The sequence below is a fragment of the Talpa occidentalis genome, unplaced genomic scaffold (genome assembly GCF_014898055.3).
Source record: "Talpa occidentalis isolate TD23 unplaced genomic scaffold, MPIMG_talOcc4v2.1 talOcc4.12, whole genome shotgun sequence".
Classification (NCBI taxonomy): domain Eukaryota; kingdom Metazoa; phylum Chordata; class Mammalia; order Eulipotyphla; family Talpidae; genus Talpa; species Talpa occidentalis.
The window spans coordinates 60,135,512-60,154,315 of record NW_023601212.1 but is presented as its reverse complement, the minus strand read 5'-3'; the positions used below and the strand labels follow the sequence as shown (position 1 = coordinate 60,154,315).

General features: G+C 37.2%; 1 protein-coding gene across 2 annotated transcripts in view; it reads right to left on the bottom strand.

Annotated features, from left to right (window-relative positions):
* SLC9C2 (solute carrier family 9 member C2 (putative)) overlaps positions 1-18,804 on the bottom strand; it is a 79,645-nt gene that overhangs the window by 39,809 nt on the left and 21,032 nt on the right. The window contains exons 11-16 of one of the 2 annotated variants that reach the window (XM_054693466.1): positions 18,291-18,372; positions 14,018-14,184; positions 12,948-13,061; positions 9,714-9,811; positions 8,664-8,783; positions 6,725-6,923 (exon numbers count right to left, since the gene is read on the bottom strand). In XM_054693466.1, coding sequence (XP_054549441.1) covers positions 6,725-6,923; positions 8,664-8,783; positions 9,714-9,811; positions 12,948-13,061; positions 14,018-14,184; positions 18,291-18,372 — 780 coding nt within the window. The remainder of the gene's footprint in view (positions 1-6,724; positions 6,924-8,663; positions 8,784-9,713; positions 9,812-12,947; positions 13,062-14,017; positions 14,185-18,290; positions 18,373-18,804) is intronic. The other variant, XM_054693467.1, reaches the window with a different exon arrangement.

The window sequence follows — 18,804 nt, the reverse complement described above, 5'->3', positions numbered from 1 at the left end:
GTTTGGCTTTATCTGACCCTTTGCCTGGTTTCTTATATTCCACATATGAGTGACACCATCTGGTATTTGTCTTTCTCCTTTTGACTTATCTGGCTTAGTATAACCCCTTCTAACTCCATTCATGTTACCAAAAATGGCATGAGTTTATCTCTTTAGATCACTGAGTGGTATTCTATTGTGTATCTATATCACATCTTGATCTACTCATTTGTTTGGGAGCATTTAGATTGTTTCCATAGTTTGGCTATTGTAGATAGTACCACAGCAAATGAACCTTTCCCTTTGAATTAGTATATTTGTGTTCTTTGGGTATATAACCAGGCATGAAATTGCTGGGTCTTATGGTAGATCCATTTTTAATATTTTGAGAAACCTCGATACTGCTATCCATAGGGGCTGGACATGTTTACATGCCCACCAACAGTGTAAAAGTGTTCTTTTTTCTTTTTTTTTTTTTAAATAATAAATTTTATTTTTATATTCCCCCATACAATTGCAAAAGCCCCATTCTGACCCCAATCCTTCCCTTCCCGCCCCCCACCCCCCAAAAAGTGTCTCTGGTTCATAGTTTTTTGTTGATTTTGATTTTCACTTTCTTATATTCATTTTCCTGGTCCCTTATTTAAGTTTTCTAGATTCCTGCTATGAGTGAGACCATCCGGTATTTTTCTTTTTCTTTTTGGCTTATTTCACTGAGCATGATCCCTTCCAGCGCCATCCATGTTGCTGCAAATTGCATGTGTTTATCTTTTTTGAATGCTGAGTAATATTCCATGGTATATATGTACCACATCTTCTTGATCCAGTCATCTATTTTTGGGCATTTGGGTTGTTTCCAAAGCTTAGCTATTGTAAACAGTGCTGCTATAAACATAGGGGTGCAAGTGTTCTTTGGAATTGATGTTTCTGTGTCCTTTGGGTAAATACCTAGGAGTGGAATTGCTGGATCATATGGAAGCTCTATGTTTAGTAGGTCCAGAAATCTCCACACAGCTCTCCATAGTGGTTGGACCAGTTTGCACTCCCACCAACAGTGCAGAAGAGTTCCTTTTTCTCCACACCCTTGCCAACATTTGTTGTTGCTAGTTTTTTTAATATGTGCCATTCTCACTGGTGTGAGATGGTATCTCATGGTAGTTTTGATTTGCATTTCCCTGATTACAAGTGATGTTGAACATTTTTTCGTATGTCTGTTGGCCATTTGCATTTCCTCTTCAGAGAAGTTTCTTTTTAGCTCTTCTGCCCATTTTTTGACTGGATTATTTTCTTTGTTGTTGCTGAGTCTCATCAGCTCTTTGCAGATTTTTGTGATCAGTCCTTTATCATTAGTGTTGGGTGCAAAAATGTTCTCCCAGTCGGTGGGGTTTCTCTTTGTTTTTGTTATTGTCTCTTTTGCTGTGCAGAAGCTCTTTAATTTGATGTAGTCCCAGCTGTTTATCTTTGCCTTCACTATCACTGCTTTGGGTGATGTGTCTGTAAAGATGTCTTTGATGTGCAAATCACGTAGTGTTTCGCCTATATTTCCTTCTATGTATTTTATGGTTTCAGGTCTTATGTCTAGTTCTTTAATCCATTTTGAGTTGATTTTTGTGTATGGTGTGAGGTAGTGGTCAAGCTTCATTCTTTTGCATGTAGCGACCCAGTTTTCCCAGCACCATTTATTGAACAAACTTTTTTTGCTCCAATGCATATTCTTTGCTCCTTTGTCAAATATTAGTTGACCATAAATCTGTGGGTTTATTTCTGGATTTTCTATTCGATTCCATTGGTCTGTATGTCTGTTCTTGTTCCAATACCATGCAGTTTTGATGATTATGGCTTTGTAGTATAGTTTGAAGTCTGGGAGTGTGATGCCTCCATTTCCTTCTTTTTTTTTCAGGAGAGCTTTGGCTATTCGGGGTTTTTGGTGATTCCATATGAATTTCATCAATAATTGTTCTATTTCTTTGAAGAATGCCATTGAGATTTTGATTGGAATAGCATTGAATCTGTATATTGCTTTTGGTAGGATGGCCATTTTAATAATGTTTATTCTTCCAATCCATGAGCAGGGGATGTCTTTCCATTTCTTTGTGTCTTCTTCTATTTCTTTTAACAGTGTTTTATAGTTTTCTTTGTATAGGTCCTTTACCTCTTTTGTTAGATTTATTCCCAAATATTTGATTTTTTTTGTTTCGATAAGAAAAGGGATGGTTTTTTTTGATTTCTTCTTCTTCAGATTTGTTGTTTGTGTATAGGAAGGCTACTGACTTTTGCGTGTTGATTTTGTATCCTGCCACTTTACTGAATTGATGAGTTGAATTAGTTTTTCTGTGGAGATTTTGGAGTTCTCTATGTATATTATCATATCATCTGCAAATAGTGATAGTTTGACTTCTTCTTTTCCTATTTGGATTCCTTGGATGTCTTTCTCTTGTCTTATTGCTCTGGCTAGGACTTCCAGTATTATATTGAAAAGCAGTGGTGAGAGTGGACATCCTTGTCTTGTTCCAGATCTTAATGGAATTGCTTTCAGCTTTTCACCATTGAGAATGATACTGGCTGTTGGCTTGTCATAGATGGCCTTTATGATGTTGAGGTATGTTCCTTGTATCCCAAGAATTTCAAGGGCTTTTATCATGAATGGGTGTTGCACTTTGTCGAAAGCTTTCTCAGCATCTATTGATATTATCATATGGTTTTTATATTTCTTTTTGTTGATGTGTTGGATAACGTTGATTGATTTTCGGATGTTAAACCATCCTTGTGTCCCTGGAATGAATCCAACTTGGTCGTGGTGAATTATCTTATGGATACATTGTTGGATTCTGATAGCTAAAATTTTATTGAGGATTTTTGCATCAGTGTTCATTAGGGAGATTGGCCTGTAGTTTTCCTTTTTTGTGTTGTCCTTATTTGGTTTTGGTATTAGTGTAATATTGGCTTCATAGAACGTGTTTGGTATTGTCCCTTCCTTCTCAATTTTTTGGAAGAGTTTGTGAAGGATAGACACTAATTGTTCTTTTTTCTTTGCATCCTTGCCCATACTTGTTTTTGGTCTTTTTGATATGGGCCATTCTCATAGGAATGAGATGATCTCTCATTGTGGTTTTGATATGCATTTCCCTGATGATAAGTGATGGTGAAAATGTTTTTATGTGCCTGTTGGCCATCTGTATGTCTTTTGAGATCTGCCAATTTAGCTCTTCTGTCCATTTTTTGAATGGGCTATTTTCTTTTTGTTGAGTTGTATGAATTATTTGTGTATCTTTGATACCACACTTTATCAGTCCCTGTTCTTCCATTCAGTAGCATGTCTTTTTGTTTTGGTTATGGTTTCTTTTGCTGTGCAGAAGCTTCTTAACTTGATGTAGTCCCAATTGCTTGTGTGCTCTTTGTTTTCATTACTATTGAAGACATATCCAATACATCATATCCAAGACATCACTGAAGTTTATGTTGTGAAGTGTTTTGCCTATGTTTTCTTCTATATGTTTAATGATTTCAGGTCTTACATCCAAGTCTTTTATCTACCTTGAGTTGATTTTTGTTAATGGTGTGAGATAGTGATCTAGTTTCATTCTTTTGCATGTAGTTGTGCAATTTTCCCAACACCATTTATTGAAGAGGCTTCCTTGCTCCAATGTATATCCTTCATTTCTTTGTTATGTATTAACTGTCCATATAGGTGTAGGTTTATTTCTAGGGTCATGATTCTATTCCATTGTTCTATGTGTCTGTTTTTGTTCCATTGCAATGCTGTTTTAATAACTATAGCTTTATACTACAATTTAGTATAGTTTGCAGTCTGGAAGTGAAATACCACCATTTTTCCTCTTTTTTGTCAGGATTTCTTTGGCTATTCAAGGTCTTTTGTGGTCCTACATGAATTTCAGTAACATTTGTTCCATTTCTTTGAAGAATGCCATTGAATTTTTTTATAAAGATTGCATTGAATTATACAATGCTTTAGGTAGGATGGCCATTTTGACTATATCAACTGGCTCATGATGCCAATCCATGAGTAGCTAATATCTTTCCATCTCTTTGTGTCTACTTCTATTTCTTTTAACAATGTCTTATAGTTTTCTTTGTAAAGGTCCTTTACCTCCTTTGTTGAGTGTACTCCCAAGTATTTGTTTTTAGTGTGACTGTAAAATAAATTATTTTCTTAGTTTCTTCCTCTTCCAGCTCACTATTTGTATATAAGAAGGCAACTTACTTTGAGTATCAATTTTATAACTTGCCACTTTGCTGAACTGATTTATTGTTTCAATTTGTTTTTCAGTGGCATTTTTAGGGTTTTCTATGTATATTGTCATGTCATCAGCAAATCAAGATAGCTTTACTTCTTTCCTGGTATGGATTCTCTTTATATCTTGCCTAAATTGCTCTAACATCATTTCATTCTTTCCTTTTCTATCCAGATTTTTTGTTCATTCACATCTTCAAGTACACTGATTTGTTCTTCCATTTGGTCTATTCTACATTTACAGCTTTCTTCTGAATTTTTCATCTCCTCTATTGCTCTTTTTATAGGCTGAATTTTCAATGTTTTCTTATTTAAAATTTCATTTTAATCTTCTGTTCATTGATTTTATTTCATTCATTTAGTCCATTCATTTTTCTTCCATTTATTTGAATTTCTTTATCATGGCAATTTTTTTTATCTCCAATATGACTTTTATTTTATTTTTTTAATTATAAATTTTATTTTTATATTCCCCATACAATTGCGACCCCCTTATTTTGACCCCAATCCCTCCCCTCCCTGTACTTCACCCCCATAGAGTGTCTCTGGTTCATAGTTGTTTGTTGATTTTGATTTTCACTTTCTTAGAGTTATTCTTTTTCCTGGTCCCTTATTTAAGTTTTCTAGATTCCTGCTATGAGTGAGACCATCCGGTATTTTTCTTTTTCTTTCTGGCTAATTTCGCTGAGCATGATCCCTTCCAGCGCCATCCATGTTGCTGCAAATTGCATGTGTTTATCTTTTTTGAATGCTGAGTAATATTCCATGGTGTATATGGACCACATCTTCTTGATCCAGTCATCTATTTTTGGGCATTTGGGTTGTTTCCAAAGCTTAGCTATTGTAAACAGTGCTGCTATAAACATAGGCGTGCAGGTGCTCTTTGGAATTAATGTTTCTGTGTCCTTTGGGTAAATACCTAGGAGTGGAATTGCTGGATCATATGGAAGCTCTATGTTTAGTAGGTCCAGAAATCTCCACACAGCTCTCCATAGTGGTTGGACCAGTTTGTACTCCCACCAATAGTGCAGGAGAGTTTCCTTTTTCTCCACATCCTCGCCAACATTTGTTGTTGCTAGTTTTTTTTAATATGTGCCATTCTCGCTGGTGTAAGATGGTATCTCATGGTAGTTTTGATTTGCATTTCCCTGATTACAAGTGATGTTGAACATTTTTTCGTATGTCTGTTGGCCATTTGCATTTCCTCTTCAGAGAAGTTTCTTTTTAGCTCTTCTGCCCATTTTTTGACTGGATTATTTTCTTTGTTTTTGTTGAGTCTCGTGAGCTCTTTGTAGATTTTTGTGATCAGTCCTTTATCATTAGTGTTGTGTGCAAAAATTTTCTCCCAGTCGGTGGGGATTCTCTTTGTTTTTGTTATTGTCTTTTTCTGTGCAGAAGTTCTTTAATTTGATGTAGTCCCAGCTGTTGATCTTTGCCTTCACTATCACTGCTTTGGGTGATGTGTCTGTAAAGATGTCTTTGATGTGCATATCATGGAGTGTTTCCCCTATATTTCCTTCTATGTATTTTATGGTTTCAGGTTTTATGTCTAGTTCTTTAATCCATTTTGAGTTGGTTTTTGTGCATTGGGTGAAGTAGTAGTCAAGTTTCATTCTTTTACATGTAGCGACCCAGTTTTCCCAGCACCATTTATTGAACAAACTTTCTTTGCTCCAATGCATATTCTTTGCTCCTTTGTCAAAGATTAGTTGACCATGAATCTGTGGGTTTATTTCTGGATTTTCTATTCAATTCCATTGGTCTGTGTGACTGTTCTTGTTCCAATACCATATCATGGCAATTTTGAATTGTGTTTTTGATAGGAAGAACAGATCTCCCTTGGTTTGTGATTGGGTTCTGGAAATTTGTTCTCCCATGGTGTAGTATTCCTCCCCCATGGACTCATGTTGCCATTTGTTGTAGTTTTCCACCTCCACCTTTTTGTTTATTTATTTTGCTTTCAAGGACCCTCTGCTGTGGTAGGACTTCTTCTGTATATGGCTCCTTCCATCCACTGGGCTGAATGGATTCTTACCAGGCTCACACAAGTCAGGGCTGCTGCCCTGGGAGTTGCTGCCTTGGGGGGCTTTAACTGCTGCCTTGAAAGCTTCAGTGGTACCTCCCATTCTAGGCGTAGCCTCTCCCACCTATCCTGGACCAGAAGTGGCCTTACTATGTCTGTGTGCCTGTGACTGCTGCATTGGTGTCCTTATTTATTTTTTGCATCATTATAAGGAAGTGTTTGAGGAAAACACCCATGTATCAATTTTAAGTTCTCATTTACCTGATCTTTGAGATTCTCTACATTTTTATGATACTTATTTTATCTGCTCTTTAAGACTGTGACTATTATACTGATTTCATTTATTAAATCCATAAAATTCAGGATAACTAATATTCTAGGATTCTATCAATCATAAAGCAAATGATAAAAAAAGATTTAAAATACCTGAAATATTATTTTTATAGAACATATTTCTTTTATTACAGTACCTTCAATGCTGACTCTAAGAAATAAAAAAATATAAAGTAGTAGTTTATGAATAGCAATGCTGTCACATTTAACTCTCTTGTCAGTGCACATAGATGTACTATCAAAGGATAAATATATGTTAATGCCATAATACATCCTGCATATTCAAATTCGTCTGAAAATACAATGTGATTTGCAAAAGTCATAAATTTATTATTCCTAAAAAAGAGAACAAATAAAATGTCAGACCATTTTAAAAGTATGACAATTAAGATCTGAAGTTCAACATTTACTTATACAAATCATTAATTTGAAGAAGAGTATAATTAATATAAAATATAGATGAGTAAAAATCTAAGATATACTTTCTACATATAAAATTCATAATGGAGAATGATAAAAATATGGTTCTTGTTAACCTATATCAGGAATGGGGAACATTTTTTAAAATGACAGCTATGAGCACATGGAAAATAATGTAGAGATTTATATATCAAAAGCAAGAAAAAAATAAATTTAGGTTAAAAATATCAGTATTGTTTAAAAGTAAGAATAGGCAAAACATCCTATTCAATAATTAGCATCAAAAACTAGCATTTAAAAAATTTTCCAATCATTATAGAATAAAACCTAACAAAAAGAAGTTATTTAGATATATGTCAAGACTCTAGGGTTTTACTTTTTATATTTCTCTTCAAACTTAATAAATGGATGAAAGTAAAAAATTATCAGAATTTGTTATGAAAGGTATGTTAACTAAAATTTAGTTGCGTTGATGCTCCCAATATCTTCTCATTTTGACATCTTCTGTTATCAGAAAAATCTTGCCTTCCTGCTCCAAAATGTTTATAAACTCATAAGTTATGCAACAAAACAAAATTAACCAAATTTAAGTAAAAGCTGTATTTTGTGATTTTTGGGAAAAGGTTACAGGTATGAAGACCACTTTGTGGTTTTCCTAATAACAGATACTAACAGAACCACCCTATAGCACTGGTGAAGTTGAGAACTAGTTCTAGTTCATAAGTTTGATGTTTCTCACCCCTGCTCTGTGTTATACCCAGAAGAATATCAAAGAATATGTAAGCAGTCGAGTATGTAACATGACTGTAAGAAATCACAATTAAAATTTGAAAAGGGTCTCACTGATGGTAAAGGGGTTAAACACAGCACTGTCCACAGCTGTCCACAGCCTCTGCAGCACATGTTCAATTCCCAGCTGGCCAGGGAGCTAACCCACATGGTGCAGCAGACCATTCCTGTCTCGCCATGATGCTCCCCTCAGCAGTGTATTTCAGTCAGTCTGCCAGTTCTGTTACCCATTCTGTCTCTGGTGAAACCTCTCATTCCCCGTACCACTGGCCTATACCCCAGTGCTTGTATGCATAAATAAATATACCTTTTTAAAAAAAAATTAAACTTGAAGAATCCAAAATTGACCATCCTTGTCTTTTTCTTGATGATGATTTTCTTATAGAGATGTCAGTGAAGTTGTTAAAAGAAAATGCAGGAAAAAGAACCAAGCACCCTGCTCCTTCACCACTCAATCAATAGGAGTTGCCCATAAAATTCAGTTGTTGTTTTTTTTTTAAGATTTATTAATTTATGCAGACAAGAGCTTGTGTGTAGGCCTGAGGTATGAGGGGTGAGAGGATTCACCAGAGACAGAGTGGGGAATAGAACAGGCAGACTGACTGAAATCCACTGCTGAGGGGAGCAGTAGGTGAGTCAGGAGAGGTCTGCTGCACCATGTGGGTCACATCCCTGGCCAGGGGGATCGAACTCATGCTACAGTAGCTGCAGATTGCTTCACAGTGCTGATACTTAACCCCTTGCACCACCAGGGAGGCACCCCAAATTCAGGTTTTTTTAATGAGGAAAATCAAGATACTCTATTCTGGCAATATAGCAAAGGTCATATCTTCAAGTATATTGTAATTAAAAGTTTATAATACTTACGCACGTGGAGTCATAGGTGCCTTATATTTATGCTGTTTTAATACAGATAAAATGTATTTAAACTTCATAAGCCAACTTTCAGCTTTTACGTAAGATGAAACATCATAAATACTCATGAATCTAACAAAGACAAGTATAACATATGTTATAATAAAGATAAAGTGCTTAGTCCTGAGCTGGTATGTGTATATACATATCCCTCTACCTACTACCACAGTCATGGCACAGCAACATCTTTAGTGTGAGACTCACAGTGTATTTGTTCTTGGAAACATTCATGACTCTAAGTTAGAACATAATTAAAATTTCTCCAGACCAATTCTTTGGAGTTCAGAATCAAGCTTTCTTTCATCATATCTTGTCTAGCCCAGGCTTCTCCAAGTCCCTGAAGGCTGTTCCTTCCCCAAGCTATATCTAGGAACTGATGATAAGATAGATTAACATGTTACTGAAATATTAACTATCATCCAGAGAGGATCTCCTATCATTGTTGCCACACAAATTTGTCTTAGACCATTTGTTATATAATATTTGTCAGGACAGACCCAGATAAGGGTATCTAAGACACTTGAGTTTTTTTCCCGCCAGGCTTTATAGCACCATCTATCAGCACCATCAGTTGGGTCAACTCCTCCAGAACATACTCCCCTACACCCCCAACAGTCTAATCGCATACTCTAGGCATCACTACCTTTCCTAGCCAGTCATTTAGTGAATATGATATAAAGGCAAAATAATTATAACAGTAATTGAAATAATATGGGTGCTCATTCATGTATTAATCTCTTATCTACCACAGTGTAGACAATACTTCCTCCAGAATCTTCTAGTATTGCCAAGGTTATGAACCTTCAGGGGAAAAATTGTAAACAAATAAAATATAAAGTGGATGGATAGATGGATGGATGATGGATGGATAGAAAAATGGAAAGAAAAATAGATAGATGAAACTTGATTGATCTGGACATTCAAGTCTTAATTTGTTCACATGCCCATTTTCCCATGCCCATTCAATATTGGAAATACGAATTAGAGAAGTATTACACTTACTTTCCTTGGATGGAGCAATAGCTTTTGGCTGCACCAATTAATATCCGGGCTGCTTCTACACTAAGGAATCCATCATTACATTGTTTTTCAAAGTTACTCTAAACATAGAATTTTTTAAATAAAAATTAAAAAGGATTCAAACAGAAATGTATTGTACTCTACTTGACCTTTTCATAGCCCCCACAATTACTATTGAACTCAATATATGAAAACACAATTTTACAAAAAAAATTATATAGCAGGAAAATTTCAAAGTAAATATTTACAGAATATTCATTTTTTTAATTTCTTATTGAATACTGGTTTATAACATTAGCTAGGTTTCAGGTGTACATCATTATAAGTCAATATCTGTATATACAGCATTATTTTCACCACAAAATGTCTAATTCTATCTTCCACCACATTTGAATCCTTTCACCTGACTTGACCCTCTATTGTTCTCCCCTTTCTGATAAATACTAATTTGGTCTTGAGGGGTGGAGAGTGGGAGGTGGGAATGAGGTAGGCACCAGGTCCTAGTAGGAATTCTACAAAAAGAATGTGAGCATAACACTACTCTGGGTAAGAGCCTTTCAAACTCTGACATTTTAAATTTATATTTATAGAAATGTTTAAAAGGATGATAATACAGTCTGTCTGGATATTTTTGTATATAGGTTCTTAAATATATTCTTCAAAAAGAACCTGGAAATAGGTTCTTCATTGGGAAAAATAAAAGAAGGAAGCCATAGATTAAAAGAGATTTAATACATGTTCATTGCAATGCATAGACTTTATTGGAATCCAATTTAAATATGATCTGAAAATATACATTGATCATACTTATCAGGCCATTGAAAAATTTTTTTTCTTTTTTTATTAATATATTTCATTTTATAAAATTCTTACATCATTTTTCATCTTTGCATAATGTATGCATTTTCATTATGGTTATATTCCCCATACAATTGCACCACCCCCCCTTATTTTGACTCTTCCTTCTTCTTCCCACCTCCCCTTCCCCTCCCCCCTCGTAGTGTGACTCTGGTTTATAGTTGCTTGTTGATTTTGATTTTTACTTTGTATTGATTAGTCTTTTTCCTGGTCTCTTATTTAAGTTTTCTAAATTCCTGCTATGAGTGAGACCATCCGGTATTTTTCTTTTTCTTTCTGGCTTATTTCGCTGAGCATGATCCCTTCTAGCTCCATCCATGTTGCTGCAAATGCATGTGTTTATCTTTTTTGATTGCTGAGTAATATTCCCTTGTGTATATGTACCACATCTTCTTAATCCAGTCATCTATTTTGGGGTATTTGGGTTGTTTCCAAAACTTAGCTATTGTAAATAATGCTGCTATGAACATAGGCATGCAGATACCCTTTGGAATTAATGTTTCTGTGTCATTTGGGTAAATACCTAGGAGTGGAATTGCTGGATCATTTGGAAGCTCTATGTTTAGTAGGTCAAGAAATCTCCACACAGCTCTCCATAGTGGTTGGACCAGTTTGCACTCCCTTGCCAATATTTGTTGTTGCTAGTTTTTTTAATATGTGCCATTCTCACTGGTGTGAGATGGTATCTCATTGTAGTTTTGATTTGCATTTCCCTGATTACAAGTGATGCTGAACATTTTTTCATATGCCTATTAGGCCATAGGCCATTGAAAATTTGACCATTCACTTGATGTTTGATGTTATTAAGGAATTATGAAATTTCGGTGCAATGTTAATATTTCACTGTTTTTTAGAAGACTTTAAAGTTTAGTGATACATGCTGAAATATTTATAGATGAAATGATACAATATTTGGGATCTGTTTCAAAATAATATGGAGGGTGGGGGAATGTAGCACCCCTGTGACTTAGCAGCAGGTTTAGTCAAGTGTATAGTTTATATGGCTAGGTGATCGGTAGACAGTTCATTACACTATTCTATCTAACTTTGTATATGTTAGGAATTCTTCCTAATACTATGGTTTAAAATGAAAGTAAAAAAGAACTCTGGGCATAGTGAATAATTTTGATATTTGCAACACTGAATAAAATTTATCCCATTAGAATATAGTCCCAATTTAAAATAAGCAATTTGAGGAGAGGAGGAAGGGGGCAACATAAAATAAAATGTGCAATTTGATAAGTTAGTTTAAACTTATTTTCCTAGTAATATTCCTAAATTTACATTGAAATTTTTAAATAGTAAATTTTTTTATAAGTTTTTTTTTTTTGTTTTGTTTTTGTTTTTGTTTTTGTAGAGGCATGCTTTATTTATTTGTTTGCTTGTTTTGTTTATACATGCACTGGGTACAGTCAGAAGCGCGGGAGGGTGAGAGAATTCACCAGAGCCAGAGCAGGGAGCAGATCAGGCAGAGGGACTGAGGTACACTGCTGAGGGGAGCAGCGGGCGGCAGGAGAGGTCTTCACGCCATGTGGGACCCTCCTCCGGTGGCCGGGAAGCAGCCGGGGATCAAACCGGCGCCGCAGAGGCCGCGGGCAGCTTCGCAACCCAGCGCTCAACCGCTGCGCCACCGGGGAGGCCCCTTAAATAGTAAATTTTAAAATATTTTAAGAGAACTGTTGGTTCACTAGATTTATTTTAACTTAAAAGCTTTATAAGAGTTAAATAAGCACTTGACAGAATTTTGTATAAAAAGAACTCAAATATACATGGAAATTATAAAAGTGATTTCAAATATTTGAAGATGTTTAAGTAAGCAGATACGTAAATAGAGCCAAATATTATTCAGATATCCCTCAAAAGTAAACTGCTAAAAATTGCTAAACTTATAAACAAAGTAATAAGACTTGTGACTTGAACTTAAAGCTTAGGAGGTTTTTTTAACTTTCATAAATAAAACATTAATTTTAACAACCAAAGCATTATTGATGGGGGGAGTTGTACTCGCCTTAAAACCATCTTTAAGATTAAAGGCATGGCAAGTATTTTTTTTTAAAAAGCAGATATGGGGGGCCTCCCTGGTGGCACAAGGAGTTAAAACGCAGCACCTATGAAGCTGTCTGCAGCCACTGCAGCACGAGTTCAATCCTGTGCCAGGGAGAAAACCCACATGGCACAGCAAACCTCTCCTGTCTCTCCCGTCGCTCTCCTCGGCAGTGTATTTCAGTCAATCTGCCTGTTCTGTTCCACATTCTGTCTCTGATGAATCCTCTCACCTCCCACACCTCTCTACCTCAGTTCTTATGTGCATAAATAAATAAATCTTAAAATAAAAACAGATATGGGAACAGTACTGACCATTTGTATTATAGCAACATTCAATCTGGCTTCTTCTATTAAAGCTTCATCTGTTGGAGACTCCTCCTCTGTTTCATTACCATGTGAAACATGGGAAAGTGGAACAGCATCAGCCTAAGTTTAAAAACATATAGTGATGAAGTTAAAAAATAAGGGAAAATAATGAGGAGATGTCAAATAATTCACCCAACAAAGATCTCAATAACCCAAATCAGAATGGCTAAAATGGTACTCCATTGTATAACTAGATAATGTTTTTGATATAAGAAGTGCTACTTTCATTTGTGGCTTAGGGACAGATCATTCGTGGAGATTTGGAAATCAAACTCTTCCCCAAACCTCTATTTTTTTTTTTTTTTTAGAGGCATGTTTTTATTTATTAATTTATTATATTTGTTTGTTTGTTTTGTTTATACATGCACTGGGTACAGTCAGAAGCGCGGGAAGGTGAGAGAATTCACCAGAGCCAGAGTGGGGAGCAGAGCAGGCAGAAGGACTGAAGTACACTGCTGAGGGGAGCAGCGGGTGGCAGGAGAGATCTGCGCACCATGTGGGATCCTCCTCCGGTGGCCGGGGAGCAGCCGGGGATCGAACCGGCGCCGCCGAGGCCGCGGGCAGCTTCGCAACCCAGCGCTCAACCGCTGCGCCACCGGGGAGGCCCCCAAACCTCTATTTTTGACAGATCTCTGAATCAGAATGTGTTTTCTGCTTTTTATAAAGACGTAGACGGGAAGAGAGCTCTTGTTCCTTAACCTGTTGGAAACATCAGCTGGGCAGAGACCATTGATAATCAGCAATCAGTATGTAAAACCAACCATTCTCCAGTATTGACAAATAAGGCTAGGTCACCAAGACCATTCCTTTAGAGACAGAAGTCAAACAAGTCTTTTCACTAAGATAACAAAGCTAATAAATTGATCCCTCAGTTTTCTCACATTTAATTAGCAGGATAGATGGATGGGTGAATGATGGGACTGATGATTAGATTATCTTATCATCTATCTTGTGAAGCACAAGAGGCAGATTCACGAAGGGAAAGGAAGGCTATTTTTTGCCAGCTATCAACTCACAGGTATGATACATTCAATCCTCGTTTTTTCTTCCACTAATGTCCAATTAACATTTGTCAAAATTTTTTCTGCTTTAGATAAGTTTATTGTATTTTGTATTATCTCCTGTATGTGCATAATGGCATTTTGCATGGCTATTTGTCTTGGGAAGGAAACAGCACATAAACCTGTGACCAAAAAAAAAATCAAGGACCTCAATAGCATACAGTGAAAGTTGCCAGGGGAAACGAAAAGGTCACACACTGTAATGATATTTTGGCCTTACCTGCATAGTGAAACCAGAGTGCTTAGAGCAAGGGCAGATTTTTGTCTAAACTTTTCCAGAAAATGACTCAACTGTCTGTATCCTTTTGGCTATATAGCTCAATTTTTTAAAGATTTATTCATTTATGCATACAAGAACTGGAATACAGGCCAGAGGTTGGTGGGCGGGTGTGTGTGTGAAAAGATTCACCAGTGACAGAGTAGAGAGCAGAACAGGCAGAATGACTGATATACACTGCTGAGGAGAGCAGCGGGTAAGACAGGAGAGGTCTGTTGCACTATGTGGGTAGCTCCCCCGCCTGCCAGGGATCGAACTCTTGCTACAGAGGCTGTGGATAGCTTCATAGTACTGTGCTTAACCCCTCGCACCACAAGGGAGGCCCAATATATAGCTCAATTTTATCTGACTCAACACTAAAGAATGTTTTATTAGTTTCCTTTTTTTTCATATACAGGTTTCCCCCACTATCCAAAAGTAGAAGGTTCCTATTTGGTGTGATTTGGTAGGTTATTTTTTGGTTCTGAGAATGCTACCACCATTAATTTATACGAGAAAATTTTTAAGCATTCTTAGTCCCAAAAAATAACCTACGATTTCATAGCAAATAGAAACCTTCTTCTTTCGGTTAGGGGGGTAACCTGCAGCTGGAGACATGATTCATTAATTTAAGGCATCTAATCTGTATTTCTCAGCATATAGAAAACTATGTGTATCTTCTACATGTAGAAGGTCTGATTATTAAATTATACAAATTCCTGGGCTCCACTCTCTACCTAGAGAATCACATTGGTCAGGAAATAAGCATTTTAATAAGTTCTCCAACTAATTCTTATACATATAAAATGGAAAGGTTACTGCAATATAGACCCTCCAAATCTAACATCCCTATTTCTGGGCCAGCAACCCTACATGTCCAAAACTTGTAGCAGTTTATATTTTCTGGAGGTATGAATTTGAAGTTATAGCTAAGAGACTCAATTACCAAAAAAAGAAAATTAGTGGGCCTCCCTGGTGGTGCAGCAGTTGAGCACTGGGCTGTGAAGCTGCCTGCAGCCTCTGCAGCACCAGTTTGATCCTTGGCCGGCCAGCGAGAGTCCCACATGGCGCACAGACCTCTCCTGCCACGCCCGCTGCTCCCCTCAGCAGTGTAATTCGTCAGTCTGCCTGTTTGGCTCCACGCTCTGATGAATTCTCTCACCCTCCTGCGCTCTGACTGTACCCTGTACAGTCAGAAAAAAAAAAAAAGAAAATTAGTGAATGAGCTTAGCCTACTCACTTGGAATTCCATCTCAATAAAACTTTCTTTCTTTGTAATTGCACATAAAACATCTCATAAAGTTGAAATCATTTCTTAATATTTCAGTTTAATGCTATTGTATTGTCTACAGAACACTGTATACAGTAGTATCTGACTTGGAGGGAATCCAGAGACAGAGTGGGGAACAGAACAGGTGTATTGACTGAAATACATTGCTGAGGGGAACATTGGGTGAGACAGGAAAGGTCTGCTTTGCCATATCGGTAAGCTCCCTGGCTGGGGATTGAACTCATGCTGCAGAGGCTGCAGATAGCTTCACAGTGCTGAGATTTTTAACCCCTTGCACCACCAGGGAGGCCCCCTCACTTGCCTAATTAGAACCCACTAATATGATGGAACAACAGCCACTTTCCAGTTGTTTTGAGAAAACACAAGTATATGTGTGTGACCCCTTGGTGGCACCAAAACATTTGAATGATCATAGAATCATTCCATTGTTTCAGATGATCTGGAAGAGTATGAGGAAGGATAACTTTTTTTTCTTTTTTAAGATTTATTTATTTATACAAGCACTGGGTACAGTCAGAAGCGCAGAAGGGTGAGAGAATTCACCAAAACCAGAGTGGGGAACACAACAGGCAGACTGATGAAATACACTGCTGAGGGGAGCAGCGGGTGCAGCAGGAGCGGTCTGCAGGCCATGTGGGACTCTTGCCAGCGGCCGGGAATAGAACCGGCGCTGCAGAGGCTGCAGGCAGCTTCGCAGCTCAGCTGCCCAGAGCTCAACTGCTGCACCACCAGGGGAGGCTCCAAGGAAGAGGGATCTCTTAAAAGCTTAGACCAGATGGAAGAAGTTGCTTTAAAACTTACTGAAAAATATCAATGGTTTCAATTATAGGAGGAATATAGACAATATATACAGACAATTATAAACCAGAGACATCCTGTGAGGGAGGAGGACGGAGAATGATCAGAGGGAAGGGGTGAGGAAGGAGCACAGAGGACTGTGGCAATGGTGCACGGGTGCTTTGGTGAAGGAAATTCTATGGGGACTATACCTGAGGTGGGGGTAAGCAAATATTGTTTAAATATGAAGTGATGTTAAAAATAAATAAAAATAAATCAATAAATAAAACTTACTAAAAAATTCATTGTCAAGTCACCTGTTAAATGTATGCTACACAGACTTTCTAAAAAGGATAAGCATTGATTTTTGAGAGGATGAAGTATGTGTCATATATTTTTGTTTTATAGTAAGTTAAAGAAAATTCTGAGGTTTAGCTATTACAGTTCAAAATTTACAAGGAAAGAAAAAGAACAAGGAAAACCATTACCAGGTTAGTAAAAATCCTCATTAATGTTGCCTCCGCACATCAGAGTGAGAGGAATTACAAGAAAGCAAGTATGGGAGACACCCAGATATTATGTCCTAAACAAAGAGAGTAAAGTGCGGACAAACCCCTGGGAGTAAAAAGAAACTGGAGGGAAAAGAAGTGTTAGCAAACTATCAGGAGCTGCACTATGTCTACTCATGCTCCAGTGAGGAAGCTGATCCATTTCCAAGAACAACAACAAACCCACAACTAGGGTGAAAGGAGAACTGTCAAAAATCTACCCCATTTATTCACCCTATTATATATTGGGTTGTCACAAGATTGGCAATACTGTCTATGGGGTACAGACTCAGGAATGGGCATGGCACAAGTAGAGCAGTGATGTCTCTTGTGAATAGGATAGGGAGGAATTCACCAGGCTATTTCCCTGTTTAGAAGAACTCTCCTACAACATTACTCTTCCATCGACCTCTCATTAGTTCCATGCTTTCCAAGAAACCTTCTGATTACTAATTTGTTTTTTTAAGGAAATTGGTACTTGGAGATGAACAACCAGACCCAGAATAATGATCACAACTATATCAGCTGTAAAAAGAAATAATCCTCATTACAAATTAATAAATGCTTTGCTGCCTTATCAAGGCGAGTGCAGTATATATAAATCTCCAGCAGACAGAAACAGTTCTCTGCAGCAGCAAAGCTGAGGACCAGGCCATGGGCTATTAGATGACACGCTAAGACTTTGTACAGCACCCCCCTATCATCCCCTCTGCACCCTTTGCCTCAGATTGATTATCTTGAATATCAGCAGTGACCTTATGTCTACTTGTGATTTTATCATAATCCTGCATTTTATCATCAACAGCCACAAATTCCCTCTAGAAATTGGCACTTGGTAGAGCCTATTCTCCCCTATCTTCTATTATCAATAGACAATCTAATATTGGGCTGAGCATATGGCTAGCCAGGTAAAGATAATATTTACCAGCTTCAAGTTCTGGCCAATGAAATATGACTGGTAATGATATAAATTTCTGGATTGCGCTCTTAAAAGGAAAGTGCTCACTCTCCATTGTCACCACCACCCCTATTTTCCCTTTGAGGTTGACTGGATTGAAGAGGTGGGGAAGTGGGTTGATTTCTACCTTGTAAACAAGAGGAACACCCTAGGGAGTGGAAGGGCTCCTGACTCTGGACAACCTTTTTATTTCTTTGCCAAACCATTCTCTTCCTTTGACTGTTGCTCTGGATAAACCAATATCCCCATTAATATAAGACCTATAAACAATGAGTAAATGAAAAGACATGATTTCTAAACCAATTCTTTGGGCACCATAAGAAGTCTTCCCATGATGTAACAATAATCTATTTGCTTTACTCTCCCCAGTTAATTAATGAAAGCTAGATATACTTTACCTAATGTCCTGGCTGAATGAGTCATCAAGTATGAGTTTATCACCATAGTCATTAATGATATTACATGTACATAAAATAAACACTAAAAGCAAAACACAAATAGTTAGGACTAAAACATTCGTAAGCTCTCCAAAGGGAATCATTTTTCAGTTAACTTCTGACAAAATTTAATCTTAACCCACATTTTTTATTTCTGCCTCTGATAAGTAAGGTGAGGCAAAAGAATGGATGCAGAAATCAGTTTTCAAGTAAATGAGAAAAAATGAAGGTTTTAGACTTTCTGGAAGGGATAAGGAGAAGAGGGAAAGCGTTCTCCACAATTAGCACTTCCGGTAGAAGTCATGCAAAGCCAACAAGGCAGGAGCCATCACAGATACAATTATGGAAACAGCCCAGCCACACTGGGCTGTGGTGAACAGGGGCGGCACTGGGATGTGTGCCTGGCACAGGCATTACCATAGCTGTACAGGAAGCTCTGAGGAAACAGATGGGAATTGTGGTAGATTACGGAGAG